The sequence below is a fragment of the Buteo buteo genome, chromosome 22 (assembly GCF_964188355.1).
Source record: "Buteo buteo chromosome 22, bButBut1.hap1.1, whole genome shotgun sequence".
In the NCBI taxonomy this organism is placed as follows: domain Eukaryota; kingdom Metazoa; phylum Chordata; class Aves; order Accipitriformes; family Accipitridae; genus Buteo; species Buteo buteo.
Genome location: NC_134192.1, coordinates 4,841,419 through 4,855,720, shown reverse-complemented (window position 1 = coordinate 4,855,720; position 14,302 = coordinate 4,841,419). Strand labels below are relative to the sequence as shown.

Genomic DNA, 14,302 nt, shown 5'->3' with positions numbered 1-14,302 from the left:
CCCAGGAGTTTCAGCAAAAAAATGACAAAGCAGAACCCCAATACATACTTGACTACTCATTAGTCACACTGCACATACTCTTATAACTGTAAAACTCAACATTATTGATTATCACCAGAGAGACAAGCCTCACATCCTCTCACATACCTGCATTCAGTACCCGACAAAAGCTGCCAGTTAAACAACAGAAATCGCTTCTGTTATGCAGTAATGCATGGTATCTTGCAGGGCGCTTCGCCCCTGCAGAATTACAGTAGTGCTTTTTTAAGAACAAGTAAGAGTGGCAGAAAAGGGTGTCCAAAAGTTTCTGCAATCTCTTCTATATCTTATCCTTTAATTAAACTGATGGGACAACATTTCCTTCTTTAAGGATGATCTTTAGGATGCTTCATAATGGATGTAATTATTTCAACCCTTCGTCTAGAACAGCAACAGACTGTCTCCTTTCCAGCTGAACCTGTCACCTACTCTGTAATGCCTTCCCCAATAATGAGAAGTCTTCAGGGTACCTCGTGATTCGTCACAACATATTTAAGAGGATCACACCGAGATAAAGGTAACACGAAAACCCCCCAGAGCAACCCAAAAACCCCTGGTTTTGCAACTTTGTTTGTAAGAAGAGTTCTCCTAAACTTCCTTGACAATAAGCAGGGCTCATCCAAGTCTCATTACCCCCTCTTCCACATAAACAGCGAAACACTTCAGCTTGCCTTCCTAGCACGCACACAGCAGCGTGCGCTTTTTGAAACCTCCCAGATACCACACCGGATACCCCAACTGACGGGAGGAGGGAGAGGAGGAAGCGACCAGCGCCAGTCGCCACCGGACCGCTGGCCAGGGGCACTTCTGCGGCCGAAACCGTGACGGCAAAGGCTCCGGACAGAAACTGCGCAACCAAATTCCCCACACGAACCGGTTCACAGCACTTCCCCAGCCTCCCGCTGCCCCGGGCCGGCCCCTCACGGGGGTAGCGGGGGTGTCCCGGGATGGCCGCGACACTCACATCGTCCTTGTCGTTCACAGGCACGCCGAGGCCGAGGAGGAGGTCGGCGACGTCCGTGTGTCCCGCCGAGCAGGCCCAGTGCAGCGCGGTCCGGTTGTCCTGAGGGAAGGAGGGAGCGGCGGTGAGCGGGAAAGTGGGGAGCGGGGGGAGGGGGGCAGCGTGTGACAGGAGCCGCCCGGCGGGACGCGGCCCCGCAGGCCGCCCGCTCTCGCCCCGGCGGGGCAGGGAGGGCCGCAGCCGGCTGACCTGGTCGGCCTTGGTGGCCAGGGCCCTGTCGCGCAGCAGCTGGGCCCGCAGCTCCTCCAGGCGCCCGGCGTAGGCCAGGTTGCAGATCCCCACGTCGGACACGGCATCCTCCATGCTGACGGCCGCCTCGCCGCCTCCCCCTGCCGACAGGGGCGGTGCTTCGGCGCGCTCGCCGGCCAATCAGAAAGGCGCCGGGGGCCAACCCAGCCAATCGCACCTAGCGGCCCGCTCCTCTCGCCCCCTCGGCCCGCGGGGGCCGACGGGATTTGTAGTCCAGCGGGCGGCCAGGCGACGCGCTGCCGCCGGCCGGCGGGACTACACCTCCCAGGGTGCCCCGCGCCGCGGCCGTGTTGTGCCTCCGTGTCGGGGCGAGGAGGAGGAGGAGGAGGAGGATGGTGACAGCGGGAGGATGGAGTCAGGTGAGGGGCGGCGGCGTGAGGCCTCTCCCGGGGGGCGGGTGGGGAGGGCTGAGGTGAGGAAGAGGGGGCTCGGCCGGGGCCGGGGGCGGCCCGGGGCCGGTGTGGCCGAGGCGGGATAAGCGGCGGCGGGTGTGGGGGGGGGGGGCGCTGAGGCGGGCCTCGGCGGCGGGAGGGTCGGGGCTCTGTGAGGGGAGAGAGGGGGCCCGGCCGTTCCCTTCCCGGGTGGTATGAGGCGTCGTGTGGCGGGGGGAGGCGGTTCTCTCGGTGGGATTTCGGGGGGGAGAGTCTTCCCGGGCTGCGGACCCAAAACCGGGCAGTTTACCCTGGAGGTGCGGCGAGGGCTGCTTTTTCTGGCGGAGCGCAGCGTTAAGAAGTTCTTTGGCTCTGTAGACGGTCTTAAAGAAGTTTGTCGTGTCCCTGGCGTGCGGAGAAGGTGTCTCTGAATTCAGTCCTGGGTGCTCCAGTCGGGGGGTGGTGTAGCTCAATTTCCCTTCTGGTTGCTACAGTGTATATTTTTACATGTTTTTTTAATATATATTTGTATGTTTACCTGCTGATCATTCGTTCTTTATCCTGTATGTATGTGCACTTACTCGAAGAGTAAAATATAGTTGTGTTTGCTTTCCCTTTCAAATTCTGATTTTTTAGCAGTATATTCCTTTAAGTTTGCTATCTAAAATAAATGGTTTTTACATTCATTTCTACACTTGAAGGCCTGTTTCGCTCTTCCAAAAAAGCCTGCTTTAGTGATCTAAAAAATGATTGAACTGTCTTCTGTTAGCAGTACTAATTATCATTTGTTATGTTCTGCTAAATAGATCTAGTGTTGAACAATAACGTTAATACATCTTTTTTTTTTTTTCTGAAGTGTTTCAAATCTCCAATTAGGAAAGCAAAACCCCAGTCTTGCTAACACTTTTCACATGCTTCCCATTAAGCACAAGGCCATAATTGCTCTGAGTGGCAGTATTTGTAATTTAAGATCAAGCGTGGGCATATGCTGTGATGCCTAAATTGTTTTTTCCTTTCCTCATTTCCTTGAATCAAATCTTACTCTCACTGCAGTCATCCTGAACTGCTACTGGCTTCAGTCAGACTGCTTATAATCAAGGTGTCAGCCATGTTATTCTCTCAGCACTTGCTGAGGATCAAAATAAAAACCAGCCAAGACATTGGATATTTCAGTGACGGAGCAGCTCGTTAAAGGAGAAGACTAAATGCAGCTGGCAGCACTGTTCAAAAGACCCAAAGGCTAGCTACAACTAGTTCAGTCTAAGAACTCAAAGTTGTGCATAAAAGAACAAAGGGATAAAATGGAGTTTGAATTTTGTGTATTCCTGTTCAGTTTTATCTAGGTATGAAAACCAGATCACTATTTTGTCAGACTACTTAGAAGAATTTCCAGAAACTGATGAGCCAGTGTGGATTCTAGGAAGGCAACACCACCTAAACACAGGTATCTTTAGAATGAAAATTGTTTGTAAAATCTGTAGAGCATTCAGAGATTCACATGCAGCAGCAGCAGCAGCTCCTGATTTCCTTACATTCTCTAAATGTCTCATGAGAGAAGTTTCTTTTTCTTTGTCAACAAGAAACCAACTATAAACAGCTGTATTCATCCTAAAATGAAACCAGAAGTTTACCAATGTATTTTCTACTGTAATTCATGCAAAGAGATCTTACTTGTAGCAAGGCTAGTCAGGTATGAGGCTGGTGACTTCTCAACATCAAATGCCTCGGAAATAGATAAGTAAATAACTTTTGGGGAATGTTTGGAGTTACCAATGTTATTTTCCCTTAGGGATGCTGTCTGCAGCCTGTTATTTGCAACTACAATGATATGTCAACAGAATAATAATAATAGTAATAATAAAATTAATCTAGGACACGTACTGTATTTTGATGAAAATAAATATATGACATGAGAGTCATAGCAGAGTCATGTATTTAGATATCGTATAAAAATAAGATTTCAGAAATGAGTTTTGCTCCTTGGGGAGAAGACAAGGGCATCCTCCTGTGTTACATGTCAAAGGCAGTGGCCATCAATGCAGGCATGGTGTTCAAGACAGCCAAGGGTACCACACACAGCCTTGATCGGCTGCAAGATCCCTTGAAAAGGCCAGTCAGGCTCAGCCACGGCTCAGAGAAAATGCAGCAAATAAGATTCTTAAGAATTCTTCAGAGCCTTTGGGAGAATTCTGTAAGTGCATGTATTTAAAAAAAAAGAGAGAATTAAATTTAATATTATTAACCTTTTCTTAAAATGACTTTGTATTGGGTTTGGAGGTAATGCATAATTCCATGTTGGTTTGCATGTAGAAATTCTTCACCTTTCTTAACTCGCTGTATGAGTTCTTTCCTGAGGACATAGTTCTCCGTCATTGTTTCATTCAAGCTGGGCATAGTCATTCCAAACGCCTTGTAAAACTTCATTGGCTAATAATTATTTCATCCTTACTAAGTTAATTAGCAGTCTACAAAAGCTCTCTGTGTTTAAACAGCTAAAAAAGTTTTAAGTATTAAGGGTCTTATACGTAAAAGCTAACAGGAGTCTTCCATGCACTCCATATATTGACTGTACAGGGAAAATTAGAATTTTTCAATTTTAAAAGTCCGTTTTAATAATTTCTTTCCTCTTAAAAATATTCCAGACAAATCTAAGTTATTGTTGGATATAAGTGCCCGTCTCTGGTTTACGTATAGAAGAAAGTTTTCGCCTATTGGTGAGTACGCAGCAGACCAGCTGCCTTGTTATAAATTAGATAGCAGGATTAGTGATGTTATCATGGACTGAAAAATGATTTTTACAGCATTAGAATGTTTTGAGCATCGTTTTAATTGTTTATGCAAACAAAATATTAAAGCTATTAAAAACTGTGTTTACTTGTACCTGCATATAATCAGGTCTTCGTGTTTGTAGAGCAAGCAGTAAAGTTAGACCAGCAATATAAAAAGAAACGGTCTTGCTCAGTGCCTTTTATCCATAGGACAGTTGTTAGAGATTTTAACTCTGAAATTTTCTCTGTGGTGCTGCACTCATTTTAAAGCCTATATTGATTGTAATGAACTTTTTTAATAGGAGGCACTGGTCCTTCGTCTGATGCTGGCTGGGGATGTATGCTGCGATGCGGGCAGATGATGCTGGCACAAGCACTGATCTGCAGACATTTAGGAAGAGGTGAGTACTGTTGCTGAGTGAACTTTTGTGTTGTTTGGGGACTGTTTCATTTTTGTTGTAGTTTTCCATAAAAGCACAAAACCTAAATTTATTAATGAAACTTTCTTCGATGCCCCGATAGAAGTTACTGGTGATTTATTCTTGTCTGACAGGGCAAAATCATGCCAGCCTTAAGCAGAGAAGTAGAAATAGAGGGAGGACAAATAGGGAATCCCATTGTTGTTATTTTATAAGTCCTTTTGAGGCATGACCAAGTTGAGGCCAAGGGAAAACCTGCCACCGTGGGTCTAGTTCTTACCCTTCTCTTCATTGCTTACATAGCCACCAAATGTTTGCACAGAGTGACTGTGTGAATAGTGATGTAGTGATAGCCATCACACAGAGTACTTCACAGACCACTCACCCGTCACCAGCCTGAGGTCCAAACCCCACAGCTGAACCCCTTAGTGCAAGCTCTTAAGCCTGTATCAACACCTCACATCCCAGGATCACGGGTAAGTATCATAGGTCTGGTCTGTGTGTAGCTACTGTTATCAATTAAATTATTATTGTTAGGTCTGTAATCCTCACACTCTTGTGCTGTGGTTTCTATGGCAGCATGCTTTGTGGATTTATCCACTTGAATAACTGAATCCACAGAACGGAGGTGCTAAGATTTAACTGAAGGAGCAGGCAAACAAACGAATTACCTGAGAAAAACTAGAATATGAACTTGCAGTATGTAGCTACTTCGTAGTATCAGCCCTATGTATGTGCTTCTCTGTCAGTAAATGGGCTACGTTACGTTAGAAGCAAGAGCATACATAGTAAAGATATGTTGTGGGTTTTGCTGTGGGAGAGGGCCAATGTGTTTGGACTTTGCTTTATGGATCTTACATCATTATCTTACAAATGCTTACATTATGCTTACAAATCCAGCAAAATCTAAACAGAGCATATAGTTTTAAACAATCTTGGAAGTTCACATACAGCAATAGCTATGAATTCTCGGCAGTGATCACTCAGAATATAGTTGCAGCTGACATTTTTATTTTATTTTCCCAGTTTTCACAATCTAGCCTGTGATGATAAAGGACAGCTTGATAATAAATGACAAGCTGCGACTTCTAAGAACTCTAAACAAATTGTAAATATTAGAGATGAGTTGTACCTTAGTCTTTTAACGTCTCATTTTATGTCTTTCTACGATCTAGAAATTTGATTGGGATGATGGAAACATTATATTTTAATCTGTATAACTTTTTTCCTGTAAGATTGGCAATGGGAAAAACACAAAAAACAACCAGAAGAATATCATAGAATCTTACGGTGCTTTCTAGATAGAAAGGATTGCTGTTATTCCATCCACCAGATGGGTAAGAACACACATCAACTTTTTTTCTTTCCACTGAAATTCCTGCTGTGTTGAAACTTTCTAATTTGAAATACATTAATTCAAAATTTTAAAAAGGTGATTATGAAGAGAATGTGTATGTTTATATATAAATAAAAATGCATACAAATGGGTACAAAGTGTAATAATTCAGAAATGTTATTCACTGAGACCTAAATAAATCTGTATATTAGAATCTAGCTCTTGATAAAGTATGTAGGCCTTGGGTACCAGAGTTGATAGTACTAAAATAGACAGTCATGAAGCTTGTTGCTGTAATTTGTAATAAAGGACACTAATATTTGTAATTCTCATTACAGTTTAGAAACTTTTTGCAAAGGAACTATCAGTCATTAAGATTTGAAAAGAGCAGATTGAGAAAATAATTGTTGCTGCTAAATACAGTTTGCAATTGCTCTAGAATATATGACAAAAGATTAGTAGGTCATGCTATTTAATATATATTGTGACCAGACTCTCTGTGGTCTTTTTTTTTCTGTGTGTGTGTGGTTTCCCTCATAAAAACAGCGCAGATGGGTGTTGGAGAGGGGAAATCAATTGGAGAATGGTTTGGACCAAACACAGTTGCTCAAGTACTAAAGTAAGTCAAGTCACACTAACGCATTCAGAATGTACTCCCCTGGGGCAGCTAAGCTCAGAGACCAGGATAAGGCCCAAGACACAGTTTTAAAGGCTGGTCTCCCTCTCTCTCAGCATCAGGAATATACATGCCATGCGTTTGCAAGTACAGTGCAGACCACGATGCTGTAGCCTGGTGGGCAGGGACTGAGTTGGGATTGGGCGAGTTCTAAATTTTAGTATACCGAGAGCCTGGGGAAGACCTGCACGAGGGTCTCTCCTGCGATGGTGCCTGTATGCCCTAACCAGTAAGCAGCAGAGATACGTATTCCTTTCTGCAAAGTGGCGCAGCTGTGAGATGCCAGGAGTGCCACCATGCAGATCAGAGTCGTGGTATGACACATCAGAGTGAAGCCATCCAGGCCAAGGAGGGAACCGAGCTGCAGTTCCTCACTGTCTGATCTGCAGTTCTGCCTGAAGGCTGCTGTATAAAACATGGGCAGCTCCTCCTAGTCTAGAAGCTACATTTGAGAAAGTTGACTTTGCTCCGTTTCTGAGGAATAGGTGGAGGTGCCAAATCTCAAGCTGATGCTAAACTGCAGGTCCTGAGTGCTCAGCAGCAATTCTTTGCAGCCCTGGGACAGACACACATTCTGGGGGGAGAGAGAGAGAGAGAGAGAGGAGGTAAAGCATGCCCTGGCCTCCAGCTCTTTTCACTTACAAGTTCTTCATGGCTTAGCACTCACATACAGGCTTTTCTGGCTTATTTTAGACAGCTGACTCTGCCTGTGCAGCTTAAGAGTGTAGCTCCCTTGCCTAGAGTTTTGGATTTCACACAAGTGGACAGACACCTGTGTGCTACTATGCCTCCCTCCTAACTTTTGGGTGCCAAAAACCTTCAGCTGATCTAGCTTTTAACGCCCTGAGTCTGCTGTCCACACGTGCACAGAAATAGTTCCACTGAATTTAGTGGAACTTCTTAATCGAAAAGTAACGTGCAAAACTAGCACAGGAATTTTTTTCCTTCTCTAGACAATGCCAGGCACAATGGGCAGGATCCCATTCTAGAGGCTGTTAAATGCAGTAAAAAGTAATAAACCTAATTACGTGGTTGACCTGTTCCTATCACTGCATTTGGCAAAAGGACAAAACAGTTTTCACACGGTACAGTGCGTGTGCTTTTCCTGATACCACTCAGTGTTTGTTTTTCTAAATATATTAAACATTGAATATTCAAAGTTATCTTTTCATTACATGGAGATTTAAAAAAAATCCAAGGAATATGTTTTTCCAAAGAAAAAAATTATTTTTTTTATTAAAGAACCATCTAATTGTCCTGAATGAAAAGTTACCCTCATGGTCCTAATCAGTTTATTTTAATTATTACTTTAATGTTTTCTAGGAAGCTTGCTTTATTTGATGAATGGAATTCACTAGCAGTTTATGTATCTATGGACAATACAGTGGTCATTGAAGACATCAGTAAGTGAAACATTATTTCTCTGGTTACAGTTTTTGATTTGACTCCATTTTCCTGAATGTATCTAAATATGAACAAAATACTTTGGGCCAACCCTACTTGTTCCCAGGCTAAGAAAAGGAATAAAGGAAATGCAAACTAGGGTTTTGGGTGTCCAGAACTAAAGCTAGCACAGAACGATGTAGGCCATTTTGGTGGCCAACTCACCATGCAGTTTGGGAGAAGATGGGAGTTTGGTCTGTGCTATTTAGACTCCCACCTCAGAAATGGAATGCAGTTGCAATATGTAAAAATACACAGAATTGTTTTTAATACAGAGTTTGCCAAAGAAGAGATGTGCTTTTGTCAGGCAAAAGAGAAACCAGGGGCAGATCCTAGAGAAACACGTGGCCAGGCTTAATTTTCTGTTGTAAGAAAGGTGGATTTACAAGTGGTGTTTAGCCACGACCTATTTCTACTTTAGTGCCTACTTCTGCTTATTTTATGTTCACATCATTTGAAGTGAAGAGTTCCCTGAAGAGTTTCTAATGCTATCATCTCTGCCATTTCATTTCCCTGACATTTTATGGGCAAGACTTGACAGTATTAATAATGCTAGTAGTAAATTGTAACTTCAGCCTTAAATTTTTATCCCCCAGTCGTTTATCTCATGTCTCACTACTGTGCCAGCACATACTCTGTCTGCTAGCATTACTTCTACTAAATAGTTACAATTTCCATGCCCTGCTCCTTTTGTCTTAAAACAGGAGCCCTATAAAGATGTCTGGCAAAGTATCTGAATTCATGATTGAGAGGAAGATCTGCTCTGTGTTCCTTTGTGTATTCATTGATTTCTGGTTTTATTCCCACAGAGAAAATGTGCTCGTCCCCTCCCCAGAGCAGTGGCGCGGCCCACAGCAGTGCACATTTGCACAGAAGTACTCTTGGCCGAAATAAGAACACAGCAGGATTCTGCACAGGCTGGAAGCCCCTCTTGCTTATTATACCTCTACGACTAGGGATTAATCACATAAATCCAGTATATATTGATGCGTTTAAAGTAAGGTTTTTTTCAGTGAATTGTTATTGTGAAATAAGTTCAGGTATTCGTTGTATCAATAAACAAATCGACTTCAATTTCACTTTTCTCCCTTTGACCTCCTAGGAATGCTTTAAGATGCCACAGTCTTTGGGAGCATTAGGAGGGAAACCAAATAATGCCTATTATTTCATAGGATTTTTAGGTAAGGAAAAAAGAAACTTATTCCAAATATGCACGTGATCTAAAGAGAAAGGGGGGGTGGGTTTGGAAGGGGAAATAGTAAGCAGTTTAAGCATGAGAATAGAGTAGAAGAAACAAAGAAACATACCTCAAATACTTCGGGAACAGTATGATATCTTCCTTACAGGAACAGAAAAGTAGCAGCAAACTTGATGTAAAAATAAGTAATGATATAAGCAAGAACAACCCACTAAGAAAAGTTGATAGTATTTAATAAGTGTCAAATGTCACTACTGCTAGAATATTGAATTTTTCCTAATCATTAATACTTCCTAATGAAGGGTGTCTTGTTTTATTCTTTTGCTTCAGTTTTCTTACATTGTTTTCTCGTATTTCAAACCTTTTCTGATAGCAGTATCTCTTTCACCTTCTTCCATTTCTTCCTTTCTTAATTAAAGCAATAGTTAATCTAGATTCAGTCTTTCAGATTTCCCCCCAGTTTGATCCATAATTTTATGGATATTTTGTTCTTCCTTTTGTAAAACCTGAACTGTTATAGTCAGACTTCTTTGTTCCAATTTCTGAATGAATGCCTAATGGGATTACACATTGCATTTGTGGGCATCCTGTACCTTTGGATCTGTGGAATGTTAGGGATTACAACAGATGAGATTTTTAAAAAGCGTGGTGGAGCTCACATAGAAAAAGGAAAGAGTGCGACAAAGGTAGAACAAACCAACCAAAAGATCTACAGTAATAGGTCACAACAGAAAATTATATTAAATATCCTGTGGGGAAACTAGTGTGTCTGACTTCCCAATTCTCTTAAAGACTCCCTAGCTAGAAGGTCTAGATATGAACTGTGATGATAATCTAATTTCTGTTTTACAAGTCTGGATGGAGTATGTGCGTATTAAAGTCTCTTGTTTATTATCAACATGGATTTTACCCATACAGGCAACGAGCTGATCTACTTGGACCCTCACACCACTCAAAGTTTTGTAGATTCGGAAGAAAATGGCACAGTTGATGACCAGAGCTTCCACTGCCAGCAAGCCCCACACAGAATGAAGATCATGAATTTGGACCCTTCAGTAGCTTTAGTAGGTGTTAGGAAATAACAGATGTGTGTACTTTATTTCAAAGTAAAACCTCTGTATATTGATAAGGGCAGTAATACATTTCCTTGAGCAGAATCAAGATCACAGGGCAGTCTTCTATGATCTAAAATTTAACACATGGTAGTTTAACTGCATAGGAGACATTAATCTTAGGTCAAGCAGGGAATTGACTGTATCCTAGGGAGCTAATTCACTTTCTTTGCTGAGCAGCATTTACCTTTTGCAAGAAGTGTTTTAAAGGTCAAAGCAGGGAACTGAATCGGGTTTCCTTATTTTATTGCATCACTACCATACATGCATGGTCGCTCTGGGCAAGTTACTTAAGCTTAACTTACATCATAATTTACAAATCTTTAAACGGAATTACTTGTAGAAGTCATCCAGCGTATGTCACAAGAATACTGTGGTAATTGAAGAAATTAAATCTGATCCTGTGCCAGTATCCGTTGGTTGGGTTATGGGTGATTGTCACTTGAGATGTGTGTTTCTAAAATGTAAACAATGCATAAAGATACCACAGCATCCTTCACTCACTGGCATATTGTTACTATTTAATACTACTGTATGTATTTTTTCCTTAGGGCTTCTTTTGCAAAGAAGAATGTGATTTCGATAACTGGTGTAGTCTTGTACAAAAGGTAATACTACTATCTTTATTTGCTCCGTATGAAATAATGTATACTTTTCTTTTTTTTCAATGGAAATTCCCATTACATCTTTGCGTGCAAATTAAATGAGCCATAGAGAAAAATGCATTAAGGCGTCAGGGTAAGCCAGTACTACTGAATTGCTAATCAGAGCTTGTTCAGCATTTTGACAAATCATGAACCCTGCCACTTGGCAAACAAGTGTAAATATATACGCTTTAAAAGTTTTTCTTTTTTTAACACTACTGTGTTACTGGCTGAAACTTAGTCATTTACTGAGAAGTAAAAAAAAAAAAGTTTTAAGTGCTATGTTGTACCTATTTATTTATTTATTATTTGCTTCCTGATCCTTCTTTATTGTTTGACATGTATATTATTACATGTTCTAATTATGACTGTTAGTCCCTGGTACCACAAAAAGTCTGATTCTGTAAGTGCTGAGTCCCTCCAGCTCCTGCTGAACTGCAGGACACACAAGAGGTGCTTGCTGCCACAGGAAATTGACTTTAGGACATTTCTGCATGCAGCTGGTGTACTAAGCAACAGAAGCATGGATGTGAAGTAACACCAACCTCTAAAGGCATTTAAAAAAAAAAAATGCTAAGGAAAGCAGTTAGTAAATAACTGAAATACAGGATATGATGTAGCTTACCTGATTGAAGAGGAGTGGAGTTTGGCTTCAATAATAACTTTTCTCCTGATCAAAACCTATCCTTCAAAATCTGTTGGGTTTTTTGGAGCTTTTGTTCCATTGATCAACAGAAAACTTGAACACAGAGAGGCCGTGCAAGTAATTTTCTTTTAAAAGGCAGAAAATATTGTATGTTCTTGGTGTCTGTTTGCTACATGTAAACAAAATTATAGGTGTATGGATATCAAAGCTAATTACAACACACTGATAACTTGTAGGACAGTTCAAACGATCTGTCTGCCAGGTGTGTTTTCAACTAGGAAAATATTGGAGACATCTGTGAAGCAGTGATTCATAACAGCAGGTACTTGAAATAACAGATTGTCACTGTATGTCTGCACAAAGCCTTTGGTTTTTGATAGACATCCATCATTAAAAATGTTTTTAATTAAGCAGACATTTTTGTGTTTGAAGGTTCTCTTCAGGCATCTTTTAAAATGAAAGTATTCTGTCCTCAGGAGATTCTAAAGCAACAGAGTCTACGGATGTTTGAGCTCGTCCAGAAGCATCCACCACACTGGCCTCCTTTCATACCTCCAACAAAGCCCGAAGTGACAACTACAGGAGCAGGTGCAGTACCGGCCAAAAGTACTATTGCGCAGCAGAATGTTCCTCGTTAGCAAATGGAAGAATAAGCACAGGTGGAATAACTCTGCTTTCCGAAGTGTCAAGCGATCACCATGTGATTAAATGCCTTATTCTTACAGAATATCAGACAGTTATCCAAACAGGCCACATACAATTGCTAGCACAGATAGATATATATATTTTTTTTTTTTTTAATAATCTTACAAAATACTTTGAAGGACACATTCCAGAGAGGTGGGGGTTTTGGTGGTTTGTTTTGTTTTAAGTAAACAAAATCAGGTGTGTCTTTAGATTCTAAATTGTTTAATTATTTTTTTTTTTGCAGAACTCATTGAATCTACTGACAAGCTATTTGAATTGGAAGAAGAATTTGAAATTCTGAGTGTATGAGGGAAACTGGTGACCCTTCTGAGTATTGAACATATTGCTAATATTATTGCATTGACTTAAATCAAACAGCCATGTTAGCCCCAAAGTGCCTGAAATGACAGATAACAGAGCACAAAAACCTAGTAGCATCCAAAACTCCAGCAGTGACAGTTCCTTCTCTCAAAGAGCTTCCCCAGATGGAAAGGCAGTAAAAGCTCATCTTTTATTATAAGACCCTTAAAGGGAACTTCTTTCTAATGTATGTCTTTCCTGAAGACAAATGGACCTTTGAGATTAAGGCAAAAATAAGTATATCAATGGGCTGTATGTTTGGAGAAAGGGATAACACAAAATGGATATTTCTTGCTCTCATATAATGCAATAGTTTAGTTCTTAAAGCAAAACAGTCTTCAGTTAAGGAGGATGTTTACTTCTGTTCCCTCCTGTGGGCTGCATCGTAGAAAAAATACATTGTCTTGTTTAAAAGATCAACTGGATCAGAAGAAAATTGTTTCCTTGTTAAATATTTTAACATGCATTTGAGCAACCACACTTTATTACAAAAATGTTTCTGTAAAAGGAACTATGTCTAATGTATACGTTTTGCAATAGCCTTCCTGTTTCTGGGAAACCTCAAGGGGAACAGGAGACTCAAATAGTTAATAAAGATCACAACCACTGTTATAGTTATGATATATTTCACCTTGACCTTAAAATTCAAATCATTAAAACTTAGGCTGACTTTTCTTTTGGAGCTAAAATGAGTCAAAGGTGGTTTAACTGTACCTTATTTATTTTAAAAAAGATTTACACAAGTTTCTCTGTTACAGCACTTTATCTGTGCATCTAATAAATTTCTTAAGCTTTTCATAGGTTGTATGCTGCTATATTTTGTTAATTTGTTTGTGTGAACTAAATGTAAACCAGGTTATCTTAAAACTTAATATATAGGCATATGCAAATTACTTGTTGGTTTTTGACTTGTTGCCTTTTGAAATCTGTTTTGGTAAAAGTGCCTTAATTCTACAGGTTTATCGGAACAGCCTGTGCAGTTTTATCTCTAAGGCAGAGTATCTCTCCACTCCAGCAGCCATAAGAAAACCAGCTCAGAATAATTAAAGGCAAAGATCTTTTAATCCATTATAAAGTTCCTTTTTTACTATCAGACAGTCCCCGTTATGGTCATTTTGTCATGGTAGTGTAATGGACGTGAATCGCACAGTTTCGTCTTCACCAATAAATGACAACATAGAGAAATACCGAATGCTGTCTCCTCTCGCTTGCACTTCTTGATCAGGGCCAGTGTGATTTCCAAGAAAATAGTTAACCAGAACATATTTCGTCTTGTTTGCCTTCAGTGTTTATTAACCACAGTTTGGAAACTATACACTTAGAAAAACATACC

At 41.0% G+C, this 14,302-nt stretch overlaps 2 protein-coding genes across 3 annotated transcripts; one reads left to right on the top strand and one right to left on the bottom strand.

The window, feature by feature from the left end:
• Positions 1-223: 223 nt before the first annotated feature.
• Positions 224-1,382, bottom strand: PSMD10 (proteasome 26S subunit, non-ATPase 10). The gene is made up of 2 exons (XM_075053689.1): positions 1,250-1,382; positions 224-1,102 (listed from the first exon to the last, which is right to left on the bottom strand). Exons 1-2 carry the CDS (start codon positions 1,361-1,363, stop codon positions 521-523), a joined length of 696 nt encoding a protein of 231 aa, XP_074909790.1. The 5' UTR covers positions 1,364-1,382; the 3' UTR covers positions 224-520.
• ATG4A (autophagy related 4A cysteine peptidase) lies at positions 1,362-14,161 on the top strand. 2 transcript variants are annotated; one of them, XM_075053686.1, is made up of 13 exons: positions 1,362-1,668; positions 3,014-3,124; positions 4,323-4,394; positions 4,751-4,849; positions 6,103-6,204; positions 6,750-6,822; positions 8,203-8,282; positions 9,132-9,319; positions 9,425-9,503; positions 10,439-10,584; positions 11,184-11,240; positions 12,399-12,510; positions 12,854-14,161. In XM_075053686.1, the coding sequence occupies exons 1-13, from the start codon at positions 1,362-1,364 to the stop codon at positions 12,916-12,918; spliced, it is 1,491 nt and encodes a 496-aa protein (XP_074909787.1). In that variant the 3' UTR covers positions 12,919-14,161. The 2 variants fall into 2 exon arrangements, with proteins under 2 accessions (XP_074909787.1, XP_074909788.1); XM_075053687.1 differs by lacking the exons at positions 1,362-1,668; positions 3,014-3,124 and adding an exon at positions 3,775-3,871.
• Positions 14,162-14,302: the final 141 nt, after the last annotated feature.

Coding starts and splice junctions, on each gene's coding strand:
- ATG4A (XM_075053686.1), top strand. CDS start 1,362: ATGCTGACGGCCGCCTCGCCGCCTCCCCCTGCCGACAGGGGCGGTGCT. Junction 6,823..8,202: donor ACAGTTGCTCAAGTACTAAA/GTAAGTCAAGTC, acceptor AATGTTTTCTAG/GAAGCTTGCTTTATTTGATG. Junction 11,241..12,398: donor GGTGTAGTCTTGTACAAAAG/GTAATACTACTA, acceptor TTCTGTCCTCAG/GAGATTCTAAAGCAACAGAG.
- PSMD10 (XM_075053689.1), bottom strand. CDS start 1,363: ATGGAGGATGCCGTGTCCGACGTGGGGATCTGCAACCTGGCCTACGCC. Junction 1,103..1,249: donor TGGCCACCAAGGCCGACCAG/GTCAGCCGGCTG, acceptor TCCTTCCCTCAG/GACAACCGGACCGCGCTGCA.